The 23,559-nt window shown below is 50.1% G+C and overlaps 1 protein-coding gene across 2 annotated transcripts in view; it reads left to right on the forward strand.

Annotated features, from left to right (window-relative positions):
* NOS3 (nitric oxide synthase 3) overlaps positions 1 to 23,559 on the forward strand; it is a 300,784-nt gene that overhangs the window by 170,884 nt on the left and 106,341 nt on the right. For both annotated transcript variants that reach the window (XM_075580452.1, XM_075580453.1), the window contains exons 15-18: positions 8,758 to 8,874; positions 13,537 to 13,711; positions 21,258 to 21,390; positions 23,044 to 23,122. In XM_075580452.1, the coding sequence (XP_075436567.1) occupies positions 8,758 to 8,874; positions 13,537 to 13,711; positions 21,258 to 21,390; positions 23,044 to 23,122 (504 nt within the window). The remainder of the gene's footprint in view (positions 1 to 8,757; positions 8,875 to 13,536; positions 13,712 to 21,257; positions 21,391 to 23,043; positions 23,123 to 23,559) is intronic.

The following is a 23,559-nucleotide window of genomic DNA, read 5'->3' on the forward strand; positions in this document are numbered from 1 at the left end:
GGATGGATTAGATGGATGGATGGATTGGATGGATGGATGGATGGATTAGATGGATGGATGGATTAGATAGATGGATGGATTAGATAGATGGATGGATTAGATGGATGGATGGATTGGATGGATGGATGGATTAGATGGATGGATGGATTAGATGGATGGATGGATTAGATGGATGGATGGATTAGATGGATAGATGGAGGGATTGTATAGATGGATTGGATGGATTGATTGTATGGATGGATGGATTATATAGATGGATGGATTAGATGGATGGATTGATTGGATAGATGGATTAGATGGATAGATTAGATGGATCTTACACATGGGTTCTAAAAGCTAAAATGTAGGCACAGCAGTAAATATTCAAACATGTAGCAACAGACTCTGGAAAGTATTGTGTTTATTGAAATATATATTATTATATATTATATAAATTATTACATTATTGTGTAAATCCCAAGCATTCTTTGTTGGTCACTCGCACTGCTTCAGCTGGGAGACCTTTGCATACATCTATTACTTTGTACCCAAATAAATGCTTCCTTCCATTCCTCCCAGGACTCCCAACTTAAAGGAAGCAGGAATCCATGTCCTGGTGTTTCCTTATCTCTCAGTCTGTTTCCTCCTTCCACCCCCTCCCTGCCTTATTTATATATTTGAGGGTATTTGTAGGTCTCTATCACAGGTCTCTAGCACATACAATGTAACACAGCGCACGTTCTGCATCATACAACTGGGCAGGAGAGATGAAAGGACTCAGTCTAACCAGCTTGAAAGAGAGAAGAGGGGAAGGATGGTAGAAAATCTAATGTATAAAGGGTATCAACAAGGTGCAGGATGGAAGCATTTCTCAGGGAAAGAGCAAGGCTGACTCCGGAGAGCGGGAGGCTCAGTGGAAACTTGGCCAACTACTTCTACAATGAAAGAACCATAGACCTTCGGAAGCGACTCTTGGCAGAGGTGGTGGATCCTAGATAGGGAAAAAGTGAGAGGTCAAATAGTGTCGGAGTCTTCATAGCTGGAAGGAAATAGGCAGATGAGATGGGAAAAGTGATTGTTATCTCTGTTTCTTATTTAAGCAGATAGTAGTGTGTTGTGAGCACGGTGTGTGTGTGTATGTGTGTGTGTGTCACTGTGAATTAGAGGAAGGGAGCAGTGCGCACCCTGAGGGGGAAGGAGTCTTTTCCTCTGGGACTTCCTCCTGACAGGGAGTTCTGATTCCCAGATACGTTGATGATGTGAAGAGCAGTTGCCATGGAAACTGGTGAATTATCTTACCAAAAATGAAATAGGAAATGTAGGAAGGAAACGCTCCCTAAAATAGAATTACTAGTGTCTTGTGCATGCCGGTTATTTCTCCCAATATTCCCCATCTGGGACAGAATTGGGTCGACCGTGATTGGATTTGCGGTGCAGTAAACTCCCTGAGGCCTGTGACACCTTTGCTGACAGTTTAATGTTTGTTGCATAGTTTAACACATGTTTAATGGCTTAATAATAATCTCCAAAAGTACTATTCTTCCAAAAGAAGACACAGGAAGCCCAGAAAAATCAATAAAACCCACATTGCAATAATACTTTGAAATAAAATCATATATTTTTCAGAGTGCAGGCCAGTGCAGTGGGAATAATCATTCGGAGTGCCAGCATCCAATATATAGCTTTGTTCAGGAACATAATATGTACATGTACCATATAATAAAAGCCTTCAATAGTAATAGGAAATGCACAGAAAAGAGAAAGCAGGGATTTTGGGGGGGTAATATTGGGCCCAGTACCTTTTATGGATCAACATACCCCATCATTCCCACGGCACAGACATCTGCTCAAAGGGTTAAACCCACGGCACAGACATCTGCTCAAAGGGTTAAAGGACATTTATTTCATTTATATTGAGTATATACAGTGATGTCTAAAGACTAATATTACACATACAGATAAACCGGCTTCATTGTTCCCTGTGATACATTAAATTGTGATATGGTGCAATATGTTGTGATATGCTGCATTAGCACTGCCATCCAATCCCACTCCGTGATATTCGGAGTTACAGATGTTACCGAGTTACTTTCCCCAGAGTACAGATGTTACAGATGTTGCCTGAGTTACTTTGCCCAGAGTACAGATGATACAGATGTTGCCCGAGTTACTGTCCCTGGAGTACAGATGTTACAGATGTTGCCTGAGTTACTTTGCCCGGAGTACAGATGTTACAGATGTTGCCCGAGTTACTGTCCCTGAAGTACAGATGTTACAGATGTTTCCTGAGTTACTGTCCCCGGGTTACAGATGTTGCCTGAGTTACTTTCCCTGGAGTACAGATGTTACAGATGTTGCCTGAGATACTTTCCCTGGAGTGCAGATGTTACAGATGTTGCCTGAGATACTTTCCCTGGAGTACAGATGTTACAGATGTTGCCTGAGATACTTTCCCTGGAGTACAGATGTTGCCTGAGTTACTGTCCCCGGGTTACAGATGTTACAGATGTTGCCTGAGTTACTGTCCCCGGGTTACAGATGTTACAGATGTTGCCTGAGTTACTGTCCCCGGAGTACAGATGTTACAGATGTTGCCTGAGTTACTGTCCCCGGAGTACAGATGTTACAGATGTTGCCTGAGTTACTGTCCCCGGGTTACAGATGTTACAGATATTGCCTGAGTTACTTTCCCCTGAGTACAGATGTTACAGATGTTGCCTGAGATACTTTCCCCTGAGTACAGATGTTACAGATGTTGCCCGAGTTACTGTCCCCGGAGTACAGATGTTACAGATGTTGCCTGAGTTACTTTCCCCTGAGTACAGATGTTACAGATGTTGCCTGAGATACTTTCCCTGGAGTACAGATGTTACAGATGTTGCCTGAGATACTTTCCCTGGAGTACAGATGTTACAGATGTTGCCTGAGTTACTGTCCCCGGGTTACAGATGTTACAGATGTTGCCTGAGTTACTGTCCCCGGAGTACAGATGTTACAGATGTTGCCTGAGATACTTTCCCTGGAGTACAGATGTTGCCTGAGTTATTGTCCCCGGGTTACAGATGTTGCCTGAGTTACTGTCCCCGGAGTACAGATATAACAGATGTTGCCCGAGTTACTGTCCCTTTAGTACAGATGTTACAGATGTTGCCTGAGTTACTGTCCCCGGAGTACAGATGTTACAGATGTTGCCTGAGATACTTTCCCCTGAGTACAGATGTTACAGATGTTGCCTGAGTTACTGTCCCCGGGTTACAGATGTTGCCTGAGTTACTGTCCCCTGAGTACAGATGTTACAGATGTTGCCTGAGTTACTGTCCCCTGAGTACAGATGTTACAGATGTTGCCTGAGTTACTGTCCCCGGGTTACAGATGTTGCCTGAGTTACTGTCCCCGGGTTACAGATGTTACAGATGTTGCCTGAGTTACTGTCCCCGGAGTACAGATATAACAGATGTTGCCTGAGTTACTGTCCCCGGGTTACAGATGTTACAGATGTTGCCTGTGTTACTGTCCCCGGAGTACAGATGTTACAGATGTTGCCTGAGTTACTGTCCCCGGGTTACAGATGTTACAGATGTTGCCTGAGTTACTGTCCCCGGGTTACAGATGTTACAGATGTTGCCTGAGTTACTGTCCCCGGGTTACAGATGTTACAGATGTTGCCTGAGTTACTTTCCCCGGAGTACAGATGTTGCCTGAGTTACTGTCCCGGGTTACAGATGTTACAGATGTTGCCTGAGTTACTGTCCCCGGGTTACAGATGTTACAGATGTTGCCCGAGTTACTGTCCCCGGGTTACAGATGTTGCCTGAGTTACTTTGCTTGGAGTACAGATGTTACAGATGTTTCCTGAGTTACTTTGCTTGGAGTACAGATGTTACAGATGTTGCCCGAGTTACTGTCACTGGAGTACAGATGTTACAGATGTTGCCTGAGATACTTTCCCTGAAGTACAGATGTTACAGATGTTGCCCGAGTTACTGTCCCTGAAGTACAGATGTTACAGATGTTGCCCGAGTTACTGTCCCCGGGTTACAGATGTTACAGATGTTGCCTGAGTTACTGTCCCCGGGCTACAGATGTTACAGATGTTGCCTGAGTTACTGTCCCCGGGCTACAGATGTTACAGATGTTGCCTGAGTTACTGTCCCCGGGTTACATATGTTGCCTGAGTTACTGTCCCCGGGTTACAGATGTTGCCTGAGTTACTGTCCCTGGGTTACAGATGTTACAGATGTTGCCTGAGTTACTGTCCCCGGGTTACAGATGTTACAGATGTTGCCCGAGTTACTGTCCCCGGAGTACAGATATTACAGATGTTGCCTGAGTTACTTTCCCCGGAGTACAGATATTACAGATGTTGCCTGAGTTACTGTCCCCGGGTTACAGATGTTACAGATGTTGCCTGAGTTACTGTCCCCGGGTTACAGATGTTACAGATGTTGCCCGAGTTACTGTCCCCGGGTTACATATGTTGCCTGAGTTACTGTCCCCGGGTTACAGATGTTACAGATGTTGCCTGAGTTACTGTCCCTGGAGTACAGATATTACAGATGTTGCCTGAGTTACTGTCCCCGGGTTACAGATGTTACAGATGTTGCCTGAGTTACTTTCCCATGAGTACAGATGTTACAGATGTTGCCTGAGTTACTGTCCCCGGGTTACAGATGTTACAGATGTTGCCTGAGTTACTGTCCCCGGGTTACAGATGTTGCCTGAGTTACTGTCCCTGGAGTACAGATATTACAGATGTTGCCTGAGTTACTGTCCCCGGGTTACAGATGTTACAGATGTTGCCTGAGTTACTGTCCCCGGAGTACAGATGTTGCCTGAGTTACTGTCCCCGGGTTACAGATGTTGCCTGAGTTACTGTCCCCGGGTTACAGATGTTACAGATGTTGCCTGAGTTACTGTCCCTTTAGTACAGATGTTACAGATGTTGCCTGAGATACTTTCCCCAGAGTACAGATGTTACAGATGTTGCCTGAGATACTTTCCCCGGGTTACAGATGTTACAGATGTTGCCTGAGATACTTTCCCCAGAGTACAGATGTTGCCAGAGATACTTTCCCCGGAGTACAGATGTTACAGATGTTGCCAGAGATACTTTCCCCGGAGTACAGATGTTACAGATGTTGCCTGAGATACTTTCCCCGGGTTACAGATGTTACAGATGTTGCCTGAGATACTTTCCCCAGAGTACAGATGTTGCCAGAGATACTTTCCCCGGAGTACAGATGTTACAGATGTTGCCAGAGATACTTTCCCCGGAGTACAGATGTTACAGATGTTGCCTGAGATACTTTCCCCAGAGTACAGATGTTACAGATGTTGCCTGAGATACTTTCCCCGGGTTACAGATGTTACAGATGTTGCCTGAGATACTTTCCCCAGAGTACAGATGTTGCCAGAGATACTTTCCCCAGAGTACAGATGTTACAGATGTTGCCAGAGTTACTGTCACTGGAGTACAGATGTTACAGATGTTGCCAGAGATACTTTCCCCAGAGTACAGATGTTGCCAGAGATACTTTCCCCAGAGTACAGATGTTGCCAGAGATACTTTCCCCAGAGTACAGATGTTACAGATGTTGCCAGAGATACTTTCCCCGGAGTACAGATGTTACAGATGTTGCCAGAGATACTTTCCCGAATACAGATGTTACAGATGTTGCCAGAGATACTTTCCCCAGAGTACAGATGTTACAGATGTTGCCAGAGTTACTGTCACTGGAGTACAGATGTTACAGATGTTGCCAGAGATACTTTCCCCAGAGTACAGATGTTGCCAGAGATACTTTCCCCAGAGTACAGATGTTGCCTGAGATACTTTCCCCAGAGTACAGATGTTACAGATGTTGCCAGAGATACTTTCCCCAGAGTACAGATGTTACAGATGTTGCCAGAGATACTTTCCCCAGAGTACAGATGTTACAGATGTTGCCAGAGTTACTGTCACTGGAGTACAGATGTTACAGATGTTGCCTGAGATACTTTCCCTGAAGTACAGATGTTACAGATGTTGCCTGAGTTACTGTCCCCGGGTTACAGATGTTACAGATGTTGCCTGAGTTACTGTCCCCGGGTTACAGATGTTACAAATGTTGCCTGAGCTACTTTCCCATGAGTACAGATGTTACAGATGTTGCCTGAGTTACTGTCCCCGGGCTACAGATGTTACAGATGTTGCCTGAGTTACTGTCCCCGGGTTACATATGTTGCCTGAGTTACTGTCCCCGGAGTACAGATGTTACAGATGTTGCCTGAGTTACTGTCCCCGGGTTACAGATGTTGCCTGAGTTACTGTCCCCGGGTTACAGATGTTATAGATGTTGCCTGAGTTACTGTCCCCGGAGTACAGATGTTGCCTGAGTTACTGTCCCCGGAGTACAGATGTTGCCTGAGTTACTGTCCCCGGGTTACAGATGTTATAGATGTTGCCTGAGATACTTTCCCCAGAGTACAGATGTTGCCTGAGTTACTGTCCCCGGGTTACAGATGTTACAGATGTTGCCTGAGTTACTGTCCCCAGAGTACAGATGTTACAGATGTTGCCTGAGATACTTTCCCCAGAGTACAGATGTTGCCTGAATTACTGTCCCCGGAGTACAGATGTTACAGATGTTGCCTGAATTACTGTCCCCGGAGTACAGATGTTACAGATGTTGCCTGAGATACTTTCCCCAGAGTACAGATGTTGCCTGAATTACTGTCCCCGGAGTACAGATGTTACAGATGTTGCCTGAGTTACTGTCCCCGGAGTACAGATGTTGCCTGAATTACTGTCCCCGGAGTACAGATGTTACAGATGTTGCCTGAATTACTGTCCCCGGAGTACAGATGTTACAGATGTTGCCTGAGATACTTTCCCCAGAGTACAGATGTTGCCTGAATTACTGTCCCCGGAGTACAGATGTTACAGATGTTGCCTGAATTACTGTCCCCGGAGTACAGATGTTACAGATGTTGCCTGAGTTACTGTCCCTTTAGTACAGATGTTACAGATGTTGCCTGAGATACTTTCCCCAGAGTACAGATGTTACAGATGTTGCCAGAGATACTGTCCCCGGAGTACAGATGTTACAGATGTTGCCAGAGATACTGTCCCCAGAGTACAGATGTTGCCAGAGATACTTTCCCCAGAGTACAGATGTTACAGATGTTGCCTGAGATACTTTCCCCAGAGTACAGATGTTACAGATGTTGCCTGAGATACTTTCCCCAGTGTACAGATGTTACAGATGTTGCCAGAGATACTTTCCCCAGAGTACAGATGTTACAGATGTTGCCTGAGTTACTTTCCCCTGAGTACAGATGTTACAGATGTTGCCTGAGTTACTGTCCCCAGAGTACAGATGTTACAGATGTTGCCAGAGATACTTTCCCCAGAGTACAGATGTTACAGATGTTGCCTGAGTTACTTTCCCCAGAGTACAGATGTTACAGATGTTGCCTGAGATACTTTCCCCAGAGTACAGATGTTACAGATGTTGCCTGAGATACTTTCCCCAGAGTACAGATGTTACAGATGTTGCCAGAGATACTTTCCCCAGAGTACAGATGTTACAGATGTTGCCAGAGATACTTTTCCCGGAGTACAGATGTTACAGATGTTGCCAGAGATACTGTCCCCGGAGTACAGATGTTACAGATGTTGCCAGAGATACTGTCCCCGGAGTACAGATGTTACAGATGTTGCCAGAGATACTGTCCCCGGAGTACAGATGTTACAGATGTTGCCAGAGATACTTTCCCCAGAGTACAGATGTTACAGATGTTGCCTGAGATACTTTCCCCAGAGTACAGATGTTGCCAGAGATACTGTCCCCGGAGTACAGATGTTACAGATGTTTGCAGAGATACTTTCCCCAGAGTACAGATGTTACAGATGTTTGCAGAGATACTTTCCCCAGAGTACAGATGTTACAGATGTTTCCTGAGATACTTTCCCCAGAGTACAGATGTTACAGATGTTGCCTGAGATACTTTCCCCAGAGTACAGATGTTGCCAGAGATACTGTCCCCGGAGTACAGATGTTACAGATGTTTGCAGAGATACTTTCCCCAGAGTACAGATGTTACAGATGTTTGCAGAGATACTTTCCCCAGAGTACAGATGTTACAGATGTTGCCAGAGATACTTTCCCCAGAGTACAGATGTTACAGATGTTGCCAGAGATACTTTCCCCAGAGTACAGATGTTACAGATGTTTGCAGAGATACTTTCCCCAGAGTACAGATGTTACAGATGTTGCCTGAGATACTTTCCCCAGAGTACAGATGTTACAGATGTTTGCAGAGATACTTTCCCCAGAGTACAGATGTTACAGATGTTGCCAGAGATACTTTCCCCAGAGTACAGATGTTACAGATGTTGCCTAAGTTCATTCCACACAGGTGCCTGCCATAGGGTGTCCACAGAGGTGCCTGCCTGTCCTCCCGGCCTCCAGCAGGCACCTCTGCGGATCTGACACATTTTCGGGTTGCTGGCGGGGTGCTTGGGCCCCATGTGACCGGGACAGTAGTCCCAGATGCCCCTCCCCCGCTCCCGCTGCAGGGAATCCCTTGTTTTTGGCCGGCCCTCACATGATGCCACTCTAGCGACTCTGACTGAGACATGTTCTGGGTGCTCAGCGCCTGCCGGCTGCACATACCGTCCTTATACCTGTATAGTTGGTAGATTACGTAGGTGTATACAGACACTTGCCCAGGTAACACGATGCTGGGGCTGCCAGGGGCGTCTCCGGGTCACTGACGTCTTCTCCTCCGTTATAGGAGCTACAAGACCCGTTTTAACAGCGTGTCCCAGGCAGACACCCTCGTCACGTCGTGGAAGAAGAAAAGGAAGGAATCCAGCAACACAGACAGCGCCGGCCCCCTGGGCACACTCAGGTACTGCACTATACAGGGACGGGGTTACTCATTACCCCCATAGTGCCGATCAGGGCACTACTACATGGAAACTGCCATTCAAGTGCCCCCATCTGCACTATTGCAGTTTAATAAATAACCCCCAAAGCTTCAAAACTCTAATCAAGCTACATGCCACCGTCACACGCATACTATATACAGTACATGCCACCGTCACACGCATACTATATACAGTACATGCCACCGTCACACGCATACTATATACAGTACATGCCACCGTCACACGCATACTATATACAGTACATGCCACCATCACACGCATACTATATACAGTACATGCCACCATCACACGCATACTATATACAGTACATGCCACCAATCACACGCATACTATATACAGTACATGCCACCGTCACACGCATACTATATACAGTACATGCCACCATCACACGCATACTATATACAGTACATGCCGCCGTCACACGCATACTATATACAGTACATGCCACCATCACACGCATACTATATACAGTACATGCCACCGTCACACGCATACTATATACAGTACATGCCACCGTCACACGCATACTATATACAGTACATGCCACCGTCACACGCATACTATATACTGTACATGCCACCGTCACACGCATACTATATACAGTACATGCCACCGTCACACGCATACTATATACAGTACATGCCACGTCACACGCATACTATATACAGTACATGCCACCGTCACACGCATACTATATACAGTACATGCCACCGTCACACGCATACTATATACAGTACATGCCACCGTCACACGCATACTATATACAGTACATGCCAGCGTCACACGCATACTATATACAGTACATGCCACCGTCACACGCATACTATATACAGTACATGCCACCGTCACACGCATACTATATACAGTACATGCCACCGTCACACGCATACTATATACAGTACATGCCACCGTCACACGCATACTATATACAGTACATGCCACCGTCACACGCATACTATATACAGTACATGCCAGCGTCACACGCATACTATATACAGTACATGCCACCGTCACACGCATACTATATACAGTACATGCCACCGTCACACGCATGCTATATACAGTACATGCCACCGTCACACGCATGCTATATACAGTACATGCCACCATCACACGCATACTATATACGGGCCACCGTCACACGCATACTACATATGGGCCACCATCACACATATACTACATACGGGCCACGTCACACATATACTACATACGGGCCACGTCACACGCATACTATATACGGGCCACCGTCACACACATACTACATACGGGCCACCGTCACACATATACTACATACGGGCCACCGTCACCTTTATACTACATACGGGCCACGTCACCTTTATACTACATACGGGCCACGTCACACGTATACTACATACGGCCACCATCACATGTATACTACATACGGGCCACCATCACACACATACTATATACGGGCCACCGTCACACGCATACTACATATGGGCCACCATCACACGCATACTACATACGGGCCACGTCACACGTATACTGCATACGGGCCACGTCACACGTATACTATATACGGGCCACCGTCACACACATACTACATACGGCCACCGTCACACATATACTACATACGGGCCACCGTCACCTTTATACTACATACGGGCCACCGTCACCTTTATACTACATACGGGCCACCGTCACCTTTATACTACATACGGCCACCATCACATGTATACTACATACGGGCCACCATCACACACATACTATATACGGGCCACCGTCACACGCATACTACATATGGGCCACCATCACACGCATACTACATACGGGCCACGTCACACGTATACTGCATACGGGCCACGTCACACGTATACTATATACGGGCCACCGTCACACACATACTACATACGGCCACCGTCACACATATACTACATACGGGCCACCGTCACCTTTATACTACATACGGGCCACCGTCACCTTTATACTACATACGGGCCACCGTCACCTTTATACTACATACGGGCCACGTCACCTTTATACTACATACGGGCCACGTCACACGTATACTATATACGGGCCACGTCACACGTATACTATATACGGGCCACGGCACATGTATACTATATACGGGCCACCATCACACGTTTACTATATACGGGCCACCATCGCACATATACTATACATGGGCCACCATCGCACGTATACTATACATGGGCCACCATCACACGTATACTATACACGGGCCACGTCACACATATACTATACACGGGCCACCATCACACACATACTACATTCGGGCCACCGTCACACGTATACTATATACGGGCCACAGTCACACGTATACTATATACGGGCCACAGTCACACATATACTATTTACGAGCCACCGTCAGACGTATACGGGCCACCATCACACGTATACTATATATGGGCCACCGTCGCACATGTACTATATACGGGCCACCATCACACGTATACTATATACGGGCCACCATCACACGTTTACTATATACGGGCCACCGCCACATGTATACTATATACGGGCCACCATCACACGTTTACTATATACGGGCCACCGCCACATGTATACTATATACGGGCCACCGCCACACGTATACAATATACAGGCCACGTCACACATATGCTATATACGGGCCACCACCACACGTATCCCATATATATATATATATATATATATATATATATATATATATATACACTAGTCATACTAATGGGAGTAATGAAGCACCAGGAGTGTGGATTTACTCTGGGAACCCCCAGCTCAGGTAATCTATATTTTGGGGTATTAACCCTGGGTAAGATTACTCGCCCGGTGGAAACAAAATGGTCACTGGGGTGAACTTCACATCAGCCAATGGAAAACAGTGTGTCATGGGGGAGCGGTGGCGTGGTTGGAGCGGTGGCGCGGTTGGAGCGGTGGCGCGGTTGGAGCGGTGGCGCGGTTGGAGCGGTGGCGCGGTTGGAGCGGTGGCGCGGTTGGAGCGGTGGCGCGGTTGGAGCGGTGGCGCGGTTGGAGCGGTGGCGCGGTTGGAGCGGTGGCGCGGTTGGAGCGGTGGCGCGTTGGAGCGGTGGCGCGGTTGGAGCGGTGGCGCGGTTGGAGCGGTGGCGCGTTGGCGCGTTGGAGCGGTGGTGCGGTTGGCGCGGTTGGAGCGGTTGGCGCGGTTGGCGCGGTTGGAGCGGTGGCGCGGTTGGAGCGGTGGCGCGGTTGGAGCGGTGGCGCGGTTGGAGCGGTGGCGCGGTTGGAGCGGTGGCGCGGTTGGAGCGGTGGCGCGGTTGGAGCGGTGTCGCGGTTGGAGCGGCGCTGCGGTTGGAGCGGCGCCGCGGTTGGAGCGGCGTCGCGGTTGGAGCGGTGTCGCGGTTGGAGCGGCGTCGCGGTTGGAGCGGCGTCGCGGTTGGAGCGGTGGCGCGGTTGGAGCGGTGGCGCGGTTGGAGCGGTGGCGCGTTGGCGCGGTGGCGCGGTTGGAGCGGTGGTGCGGTTGGCGCGGTTGGAGCGGTTGGCGCGGTTGGAGCGGTGGCGCGGTTGGAGCGGTGGCGCGGTTGGAGCGGTGGCGCGGTTGGAGCGGTGGCGCGGTTGGAGCGGTGCTGCGGTTGGAGCGGCGCCGCGGTTGGAGCGGCGTCGCGGTTGGAGCGGCGTCGCGGTTGGAGCGGTGGCGCGGTCGGAGCGGCGGCGCGGTCGGAGCGGCGGCGCGGTCGGAGCGGTGGCGCGGTCGGAGCGGTGGCGCGGTCGGAGCGGTGGCGCGTTGGCGCGGTGGCGCGGTTGGAGCGGTGGTGCGGTTGGCGCGGTTGGAGCGGTTGGCGCGGTTGGAGCGGTGGCGCGGTTGGAGCGGTGGCGCGGTTGGAGCGGTGGCGCGGTTGGAGCGGTGCTGCGGTTGGAGCGGCGCCGCGGTTGGAGCGGCGCCGCGGTTGGAGCGGCGGCGCGGTTGGAGCGGCGGCGCGGTTGGAGCGGCGGCGCGGTCGGAGCGGCGGCGCGGTCGGAGCGGCGGCGCGGTCGGAGCGGTGGCGCGGTCGGAGCGGTGGCGCGGTCGGAGCGGTGGCGCGTTGGCGCGGTGGCGCGGTTGGAGCGGTGGTGCGGTTGGCGCGGTTGGAGCGGTTGGAGCGGTGGCGCGGTTGGAGCGGTGGCGCGGTTGGAGCGGTGGCGCGGTTGGAGCGGTGTCGCGGTTGGAGCGGTGCTGCGGTTGGAGCGGTGCTGCGGTTGGAGCGGCGTCGCGGTTGGAGCGGCGTCGCGGTTGGAGCGGTGGCGCGGTCGGAGCGGCGTCGCGGTTGGAGCGGTGGCGCGGTCGGAGCGGCGTCGCGGTTGGAGCGGTGGCGCGGTCGGAGCGGTGCCACGGTGGTTCACATACGGTACCATAAGAAAATAACAACATGTTGGAGATTGCATCTTCAGTCAGGAGACCGCAGACCCATGACGCACTGTGCCGGGTACCGTGTGGTTGGAGCGGTGCCGCACTGTGCCGGGCTTCTGATGCATTTGTAATCATATTTCTAATTAAACATTACAGATTGCACCTTTCCTTCCCAAATTCTGTGTGACCTTTGTAACCCCAAATAACCCCCCGGCCGTACTGAAGCCCCTGCTATATCCCCAGAGGGTCCTGGGCACCTCACCTTGATACCGTGTCCCCCTGTCTCTGCCCGCAGGTTCTCTGTGTTTGGCCTGGGTTCCCGGGCGTACCCCCATTTCTGCGCCTTCGGCCACGCGGTGGACACGCGGCTGGAGGAGCTGGGGGGGGAGCGCATCCTGGAGATCGGGGAGGGGGATGAGTTGTGCGGACAGGAGGACTCCTTCCGGGCCTGGGGAAAGGCCGTATTTAAGGTGAGCGATTCCCAAACTTCCCTCTACAACTTGAACACACGCCCAGTTGTCTATGCATGGCGGCGGGGTGAAGATCCGGCCGGGAGGGGCGGGGGCAGGAGACCAGAATATTCCTATGGACCGGTTATGTGTCAGTCTACACTTCCCCCTCCACTGAGGAGGAGGAGGAGGAGGAGGAGGAGGAGGAGGAGGAGGAGGAGGAGGAGGAGGAGGAGGAGGAGGAGGAGGAGGAGGAGGAGGAGGAGGAGGAGGAGGAGGAGGAGGAGGAGAGGGCCTGAGGCTGACAGGAAGAGAAGGTACTGTATGTGCAAGTATTAATACCTCACACTGGGGTATCTGAGCACCCGCAGCGCCCCTTTTATAATAAGGGAGCTCTGATACTGGCTCTGGCCGGCTTTTAATTGCACTAAATCACAAAGCGATATGCAGCATTTATTTAACCCCTTCAGGGCACTCTCACATATTTCACAAAATGTAGTCCCCAGGACAGTAAGAAATGGCATAAACTCGGTGCAGGAAGCTGCGAAACGGAGGTTACCGGGGCGAGGTTACTGGGGCGAGGTTACCGGGGCGAGGTTACCGGGGCGAGGTTACCGGGGCGCGGTTACCGGGGCGAGGTTACCGGGGCGCGATTACCGGGGCGAGGTTACCGGGGCGAGATTACCGGGGCGCGGTTACCGGGGCGAGGTCGGCGGCTTCAATCATGTTTTGATCAACACATGCAACCAGATGTCTCCTTTGTTACCCAGACCAGCTGAGCCTGACCAGCGATGGGGGAGACGTGTGGGTTTCTGGTTGTATAAAACCGAATCGCCAGTCACGTTAGGACGCCCGTGGTAGTGAGACCTTAGACACTTATTGCTTCTCAAACGATATTTGCAGTTTTTCCTGTTGTATTGTTAATACGAAGGTGGGAGACAGGGCCTGGAGGGTACCAACCCCAGAGCTCACACGCTATTAAGCTGCGTTTGAGAACATACTGTACTGTATGTGCATGTTGCATGTGCATGTTGCATGGTGACTGGAATGCCGTTTGACCTCACTCCTCCGTGTCCCGGACTTGCATTATGTGAGGCAATCCCGACCCTTCACGAGAAGTCATTGTAAGGACTGTGTTTTAGTTGGAATAATCCCTGCGTCGCTCCGGTTCTGCCTGACCCGTCTCTGAATGCCGATCTTTCACCTGATCACAGGGTTGACTCCCTCGTTACTGGGAGAGACCTTGGGAAGGTCACAAGCACGTGCAAGTAAATCAATGTCCAAGCAGTAGATACTGAGAGGGAGCAGGAACTCATACATCAAACTCCTATAAAGTAGAGATAATATCGCAACCGGTTAAACTTAGAATGATGAGCATGATTCCCGCAATGTTACGCTGTATACATCAAGATGGCAGTAATAATGTAGCGGGCGCGATATTCGGGGTAAACGGCGATCATATTTCTATCATAGGCTTCTTTAATATCCATTATTCCAGAAGACTAAAATAAAAATAACACGAACCTGTTTCATGCCGGGGGTTACCAAGGTATACCCGAGGCACCAAAGGGGTTAGTACATAAAAACAAAAACAGTACATACCCCGTTGTCCACCTAAGTGGTTTGTAAGGCATTGCCAATCCCGCCAACCCCCAGAGGAGGCCTATCCACCCTCCCTGGGGCAACTACTCCCTGACCTTACACAGCGTGCCGTCCGTGGGCTTGTCGGAGGCGGGTCTGGGGGCGGGCCAGTGACGTCACGGAGCTGGTTTGCCCTCATTGCTCAAACTGCTCACGTGACCGCCCCTGCGCTCCGGCAAGCGGGGAAATGTCAAAACTCCGTCAGACACGCGCTTCCCCAAGCGAGCTGACGCGTGCGCGAGCCCCTGCTAAAGCCGCTCTCAGTGCCGAGCAGCAGCGCGGCTCAGCACTTGTCAGCGCATAAGCGCTGACCATGCCCGAGGCCTAAGGCGGTTTACTGGTTTAGCCGGAGACCGGCCACTACCTACCAATGGAGCATAGTCATCGTTACTGCCGGCAATGAGTTAAGTGAAGATGAGGGCCCCCGGGCCCTACATTTTCCGGAAGCCCTATCCATGGGTTGCCTGTTGGTATACCCAGATCTAACGATACCAATGGTAGCTTTCAGTCCGGGACCCACACCAGAGGTACCCTTGCAGGCTGAACGCCCACACCCCACAGATATCCCCTGAAGGAACTAAGCTAACCCGGAGTCAGTCCACAGCGGCCGGTCTGACTACCATAGTCACCAGAGGCTCGGACTGCGGGGGAACACTACAGCAACTGGTGGACGGGCTAGCGCAGTCCTCGCAGTCCCACCACTACTGCAAGCTCAAAGCTTTCTCCGGGATATCACCCACTGCCTTCGGAGAAGAGGAGTTTGGGACATTGAGAGAACATACCCTGCACGTGCTCAAGGAAAGGTCTTGCTCCGAAGCCATGAAGAGGCAACGGAAAGTCGAGTGCCTACGGTCTCCAGCAGCCCAACTTGTGCAAATGCACCGCGAGACCGAGGGGGAAGTCGCCACCCAGGAGTTTATTTATTTATTTATAAAATATTTTACCAGGAAGTAATACAGTGAGAGTTACCTCTCGTTCTCACGTATGTCCTGGGCACAGAGTAAAACAAATAATACATGGTTACAAGTACAGTTACATAAATGAACAGGGTATACATTATATACAAGACATTGTGTGCACAGTTAGAGAAGATGTATATTATAGGCGTATGTAACAGTTACAGGTAATATATATTATAGGCGTATGTAACAGTTAGAGGTAATATATATTATAGGCGCATATAACAGTTACAAATAATATATATTATAGGCGCATATAACAGTTACAGATAATATATATTATAGGCGTATGTAACAGTTACAGGTAATATATATTATAGGCGTATGTAACAGTTACAGGTAATATATATTATAGGCGTATGTAACAGTTACAGGTAATATATATTATAGGCGTATGTAACAGTTACAGGTAATATATATTATAGGCGTGTGTAACAGTTACAGGTAATATATATTATAGGCGTGTGTAACAGTTACAGGTAATATATATTATAGGCGCGTGTAACAGTTACAGATAATATATATTATAGGCGCATGTAACAGTTACAGATAATATATATTATAGGCGCATGTAACAGTTACAGATAATATATATTATAGGCGTATGTAACAGTTACAGGTAATATATATTATAGGCGCATATAACAGTTACAGGTAATATATATTATAGGCGCATGTAACAGTTACAGATAATATATATTAGAGGCGTATGTAACAGTTACAGGTAATATATATTATAGGCGTATGTAACAGTTACAGGTAATATATATTATAGGCGTATGTAACAGTTACAGGTAATATATATTATAGGCGCATATAACAGTTACAGGTAATATATATTATAGGCGTATGTAACAGTTACAGGTAATATATATTATAGGCGCATATAACAGTTACAGGTAATATATATTATAGGCGCATGTAACAGTTACAGATAATATATATTAGAGGCGTATGTAACAGTTACAGGTAATATATATTATAGGCGTATGTAACAGTTACAGGTAATATATATTATAGGCGCATGTAACAGTTACAGGTAATATATGTTATAGGCGTATGTAACAGTTACAGATAATATATATTATAGGCGTGTGTAACAGTTACAGGTAATATATATTATAGGCGTGTGTAACAGTTACAGGTAATATATATTATAGGCGCATGTAACAGTTACAGGTAATATATATTATAGGCGTATATAACAGTGACAGGTAATATATATTATGAGCGTATGTAACAGTTACAGGTAATATATATTATGGGCGTATGAAACAGTTAGAGATAATATATATTATGGGCGTATGTAACAGTTACAGACCAGATTAAAGTGTGAGACAGCCTTAGATTTGAAAGAACTTAAACTGGTGGTGGATGTGAGAGTCTCTGGTAGGTTGTTCCAGTTTTGGGGTGCACGGTAAGAGAAGGAGGAACGTCCGGATACTTTGTTGAGCCTTGGGACCATGAACAGTCTTTTGGAGTCTGATCTCAGGTGATAAGTGCTGCATGTGGTAGGGGTGAGGAGCTTGTTCAGGTAGCTGGGTAGCTTGCCCAGAAAGTATTTGAGGGTGAGACAGGAAAGGTGAACTTTGAGCCTAGACTCTAGTGATGACCAATCTAGTTCTTTGAGCATTTCGCAGTGATGTGTGTTGTAGTTGCATTGGAGAACAAAACAACAAATGGAATTGTAGAGGGTGTCAAGTTTGCTAAGGTGGGTTTGAGGAGCCGAGCCATATACTATGTCTCCATAGTCAATAATTGGCATTAGCATCTGCTGTGCGATATGCTTTCTGACCAGGACACTTAGGAGGATTTGTTCCTGTAAAGTACCCCTAGTTTGGCATAGGTCTTGGTTGTCAGGGTATCAATGTGCATCCCGAATGTTAAGTGGGAGTCAAACCATAAGCCCAGGTATTTAAAACTAGTGACAGGGGTTAGGGTGGTGTTAGCGTTGGTTCTAATCAGGAGCTCAGTCACTGGAAGCTTTAAAAATGTAGTCTTGGTCCCAAATACCATTGTTACAGTCTTGTCAGTGTTTAAAAACAGTTTGTTTTGGGAAATTCAGTTTTCGAGTCTCAAAAAGTCAGACTGAAGTATGTGTTGAAGGTCGGAGAGGCTATGGCTGTGTGCATATAGGATTGTGTCATCTGCATACATGTGTATTGAGGCTTCCTTACAAGCTGTGGGAAGATCATTAATGAACATTGAGAAGAGTAGGGGCCCCAGAACAGAGCCTTGCGGGACACCACAGGTGATATCCAGGGGGTTGGAGTTAGAGCCTGAGATGGACACATGTTGGGATCTTCCTGATAGGTAGAACTGAAACCAGTTTAAAGCATGCGCCCCTATTCCAGAGCTCTGGAGTTTGTTAAGCAGGATAGCATGATCAACTGTGTCAAAAGCCTTTGCAAAATCTAGGAATACTGCACCAGTGAGTTGTCCCCGTTCCATTCCACACTGGATTTCATTGCAAACTTTTAGCAGGGTAGTTACGGTGGAGTGTTTGGGACAAAACCCAGACTGGAATTGGCTAGGGAAATTTGTCTTGGTGTAGAAATCGCTTAATTGGGAGTGGACACATTTTTCCATAACTTTGGATAGAATTGGGAGAAGGGAGATTGGCCTGTAGTTTGAGATAGTGTTTTTGTCCCCACTTTTGAAGATTGGGACAACTCTGGCAGTTTTCCAGGTCTTAGGGATATGGCCTGCAGACAGGATAGAGCTGACTATGGACGCAATTGGTTTGGCAATGGCTGGGGCACCCAGTCGTAGGAACCTAGATTGTAGTAAGTCAGGTCCGCATTGGCTGCTTAGTTTTAATTTGAGGAGCGCTTGTGTTATCTCCTCTTCAGATACTGGGCCAAATTGAAAATTGTGGGCAGTGTTGGGAGGGGGTCGGGCTATGTGTGTGTACTCCCAGGGTGAGATTCAGATTTGTGGTTTGGGCTGCGTTTCGCTAATAAGTTAATAAGAGTTGGTAGAACTCCTCAACCAGGCCTACACTGCCGGGGATGATGAAGATGAACTCTTGGCCCAGTTCCGTGCTCTCCGCCAGAAGGAGGGAGAAGAGCTGTCCACGTTTGTCTGACGCTTACAACTATCCTTATGGGGATTACTCTCCAAGAAAGTCATTCCTGCCACAGTTGTGAATTAGTTCAGATGCAAGCAACTCATGAAAGGACCTCTACCCTCGCACCCTATAGCTCTTATGATGTGAGGCGCCCCTTGGGCCGAGAAACCCCCCAGCTCCCTGGAGTTGCTGGGCCACATAAGGAACAGGAGGTTCAATTGTATTTCCACAATCCCAAAACATCTCGGGAATCTTCCACACGGGAGAATAAAGCAATTTCCTCTAAGAAGTCTAGTGCGAAGGAGAATCCTGAGGACAATACCCCCCAGGGTCCTTCACGACAGACCCCCTTGACGCTTTGGATCTCAGCTCCTAACACTGGCCTCAATGTGACACGAAGCAACCGTTGCTTTAATTGCCACCAAGAGGGTCACTTCGCCCGGGACTGCCCGAAGTCAGACATTTCCACCCCCGGGGCCCTGGCCTTCACCGTGCATTCGGCAGAACAGCCGTCCACATCCTCGGATAGTGCCCCTGCGCCTAGTCACGAAAAGGTGGCCCCATCAGATGCCTACAATCGAGTAGGACATGCAGCCATTGTAAGAATGCTGGTGGAGGGCATCTATGCTTCTGCATTGCTGGACACTGGGTCGCAAGTGACCATTATCTACCGGCCATTCTACGACCGGCAACTAAACCATCTGCCTATGCAGTCGGCCGAGAAGATGAAATTATGAGGTCTTAGTAGCGAAGACTTCCCCATTGATGGCTTGATTAAGGTGCGGTTGGATATACCACAGCTCAACACCAACAAAACCCACCCCATGGAAGTGGAAGCCTTGTTAAGCCCCAAGCCCCGGGAGAGTCCCTCGCAGGCCTGAGCCATATACACACGGGGAGCAGGGAGAGCCCCTCGCAGGGCTGAGCCGTATACACACGGGGAGCAGGGAGAGTCCCTCGCAGGGCTGAGAGGTATACACACGGGGAGCAGGGAGAGCCCCTCGCAGGGCTGAGCCGTATACACACGGGGAGCAGGGAGAGTCCCTCGCAGGGCTGAGAGGTATACACACGGGGAGCAGGGAGAGCCCCTCGCAGGGCTGAGCCGTATACACACGGGGAGCAGGGAGAGCCCCTCGCAGGGCTGAGCCGTATACACACGGGGAGCAGGGAGAGCCCCTCGCAGGGCTGAGCCGTATACACACGGGGAGCAGGGAGAGCCCCTCGCAGGGCTGAGCCGTATACACACGGGGAGCAGGGAGAGTCCCTCGCAGGGCTGAGCCGTATACACACGGGGAGCAGGGAGAGCCCCTCGCAGGGCTGAGCCGTATACACACGGGGAGCAGGGAGAGCCCCTCGCAGGGCTGAGCCGTATACACACGGGGAGCAGGGAGAGCCCCTCGCAGGGCTGAGCCGTATACACACGGGGAAAGGCTCATGCCAGCACCTCTCTATCTCACTCCCTTTCCTTCCCAGCTCAGAGAGGGGGAAGTGGGAGAGATAAGGAGGGAGGAGATGAGGAGGGAGGGGGGAGATGAGGAGGGAGGGGAACCTTCTGGGACCAGCAGGGATCATTGTAGCCTTGAGGGCGTTGGGGTGACAGATTGGGGACATGAAGCGGCGCAGTGGGGAGGTCACAGAGCGGTTTACTAGTGGTGTGACATTTTAACCCTGCGAGAGCCTGTGGGCCGGAGTCGCAGATAAATATTTGCATGTTTTTCAGGTGTGCGGCTTTACGTTTTTTGCCATGTTTTGGGGATTAACCCTTTGGTGGCGAGACGACCCCCACTCATCGCTTTATAATACATCGCAAGACCCTTAGGGGTGGAAGGGTTAAAAGTAGGTAGCTCTCTCTCCCCACAAACTCTCCCCCCTCTGTGTCCCCTCTGTGTCCCCTCAGGCCGCCTGCGACACGTTCTGCGTTGGGGACGACACGGAATTAAGTCTCAATGATTTCTTCAAAGCCAAGAGCAGCTGGCAGAGATCCATGTACCGGCTGTCTGTGCAGGCCGCGGCGGGCGACCTCGTGCCAGGTACGCACTGTCACACGCACTGTCACACGCGCTGTCACACGCGCTGTCACACGCGCTGTCACACGCGCTGTCACACGCACTGTCACACGCACTGTCCGTGCAGGCCGCGGCAGGCGACCTCGTGCCAGGTACGCACTGTCACACGCACTGTCACACGCACTGTCACACGCACTGTCACACGCACTGTCACACGCACTGTCACACGCACTGTCACACGCACTGTCACACGCACTGTCACACGCACTGTCACACGCACTGTCACACGCACTGTCACACACACTGTCACACACACTGTCCGTGCAGGCCGCGGCGGGCGACCTCGTACCAGGTACGCACTGTCGCACGCACTGTCGCACGCACGCCGCACCTCGTGCCAGGTACACACTGTCACGCGCACTGTCACGCGCAGGTCACAGCGCCTTAGCGGTTAACAGCTAAAGTAATGAAGCTATTTTAACATTTTCAATAGTAGTGTGTGGGAGCAGGGGGTCTCCAGAGAAGAACCGCGTTGATTTCAGGTCCGGGGACCCCCTTCTTCCCGAGATACAGTCCCCGATATGGGGTGCCGGTATCCCCATGCAATGTTTAAATGTCCTGCGTCACGTGACCGGGACATTTAAAGGCACAGGAGATCCTGGCACCACATAACGGGGCCTGTATCTTGGGAAGCAGGGGGTTCCCAGACCTGAAATCAACGCGGTTCTTCTCTGGAGACCCCCTGCTCCCCCCCCCTGGAGTTTCCCTGTCCAGCCCTGTGTGTTACTGTATCTGTCAGATAACAGAACCTAAGGTCAGCAGAAATATCTAAGGCAGAAAAAACCTCTTACGAATGCTATTTCAATTTCATGACTAGTAGGAATTGCACAAGGGCTAGTTACATCTAGAAGCGATACACAGCAGAATCAAACATTCACAGATCATACACAAATATACGTACATTCAAATACTCAAAATGGCTACTGCGCCAAGATGGAGGTGATGATAACCTGTCTTCATATAGCCTGAGCCACACACATTATCTCAATCTTCACAATATGAATGTTACTATCACAGTGCTTATCTGTTTGTTGTGGACCCGGTCCCACGAGAGTCCAGCAAATCCCTCTGGATCCAATGTCCTGGAAAGGACAGCCCTGCTTCCACAGCAGCCTTGCATCCTTGCTTCCTAGGTGTGCAACCCAGGCAGTCCCCGCAGGCTCTGCGACCACCATCCAGCAAGCCTAGGGGACTGTGCCAGCCAGCTTCCTCCTGGCTGGGGAGAAGCCGCGCTCTCTCCCCCCTCTCTGGGGAAAGCAGTCTCTCTTTCTGTGTGTGTGCAGCTCCCTGTCTGGTTTTTACACCTCCTGTTCAATCAGGAGTGCTGCTTGTTTAATTACAGCTGCTGCTAGCTGCTCCAGGGGAGATTAACTCCCTGCAGGCTGGAAAGCACAGTTGCTGCCCCACTCCAGCCAATACAGAGACAGTGACTGTATCACAATACCTATGTGTGTGTGTAGTTTTGTGTGTCTGTAAGTCATGCTGTGTGATAGTTTTATTCTGCTCGGGGATGTGCTGTGACAGTCGTATTAGTTGTGATATTTTTGGCCGCTGCAACAGTGGTTTTGTTGTGAACGTTGTGGAGTTGGTTGTGACGGTCGTTGTGTCTTTCCGTAGGACTCTCCCAGGTGCACAGAAGGAAAGTTTATGAAACGACGCTTATTTCCAGAGAGAATCTACAGAGTGAGAAGTCCAGGTGAGCTGGTAACCCAACTTCTGTATGTAACCACCACCCTGCGGTGTCTCTCCTCTCCCCCCCCCCCCCACCCTGCAATGTCTCTCCTCTCCCCCCACCCTGCGGTGTCTCTCCTCTCCCTCCCACCCTTCGGTGTCTCTCCTCTCCCCCCACCCTGCGGTGCGTCTCCTCTCTCCCCCCGCCCACCCTGCGGTGTCTCTCCGCTCCCCCCCCACCCTGCGGTGTGTCTCCTCTCCCCTCCCCCCACCCTGCTGTGTCTCCTCTCCCCTCCCCCCACCATGCGGTGTCTCTCCTCTCCCCCCCACCCTGCGGTGTGTCTCCTCTCCCCCCCACCCTGCGGTGTCTCCTCTCCCCCCCACCCTGCGGTGTCTCTCCTCTCCCCCCACCCTGCGGTGTCTCTCCTCCCCCCCACCCTGCGGTGTCTCTCCTCCCCCCCC

This window comes from Ascaphus truei (genome assembly GCF_040206685.1).
Source record: "Ascaphus truei isolate aAscTru1 chromosome 2 unlocalized genomic scaffold, aAscTru1.hap1 SUPER_2_unloc_1, whole genome shotgun sequence".
Lineage (NCBI taxonomy): Eukaryota > Metazoa > Chordata > Amphibia > Anura > Ascaphidae > Ascaphus > Ascaphus truei.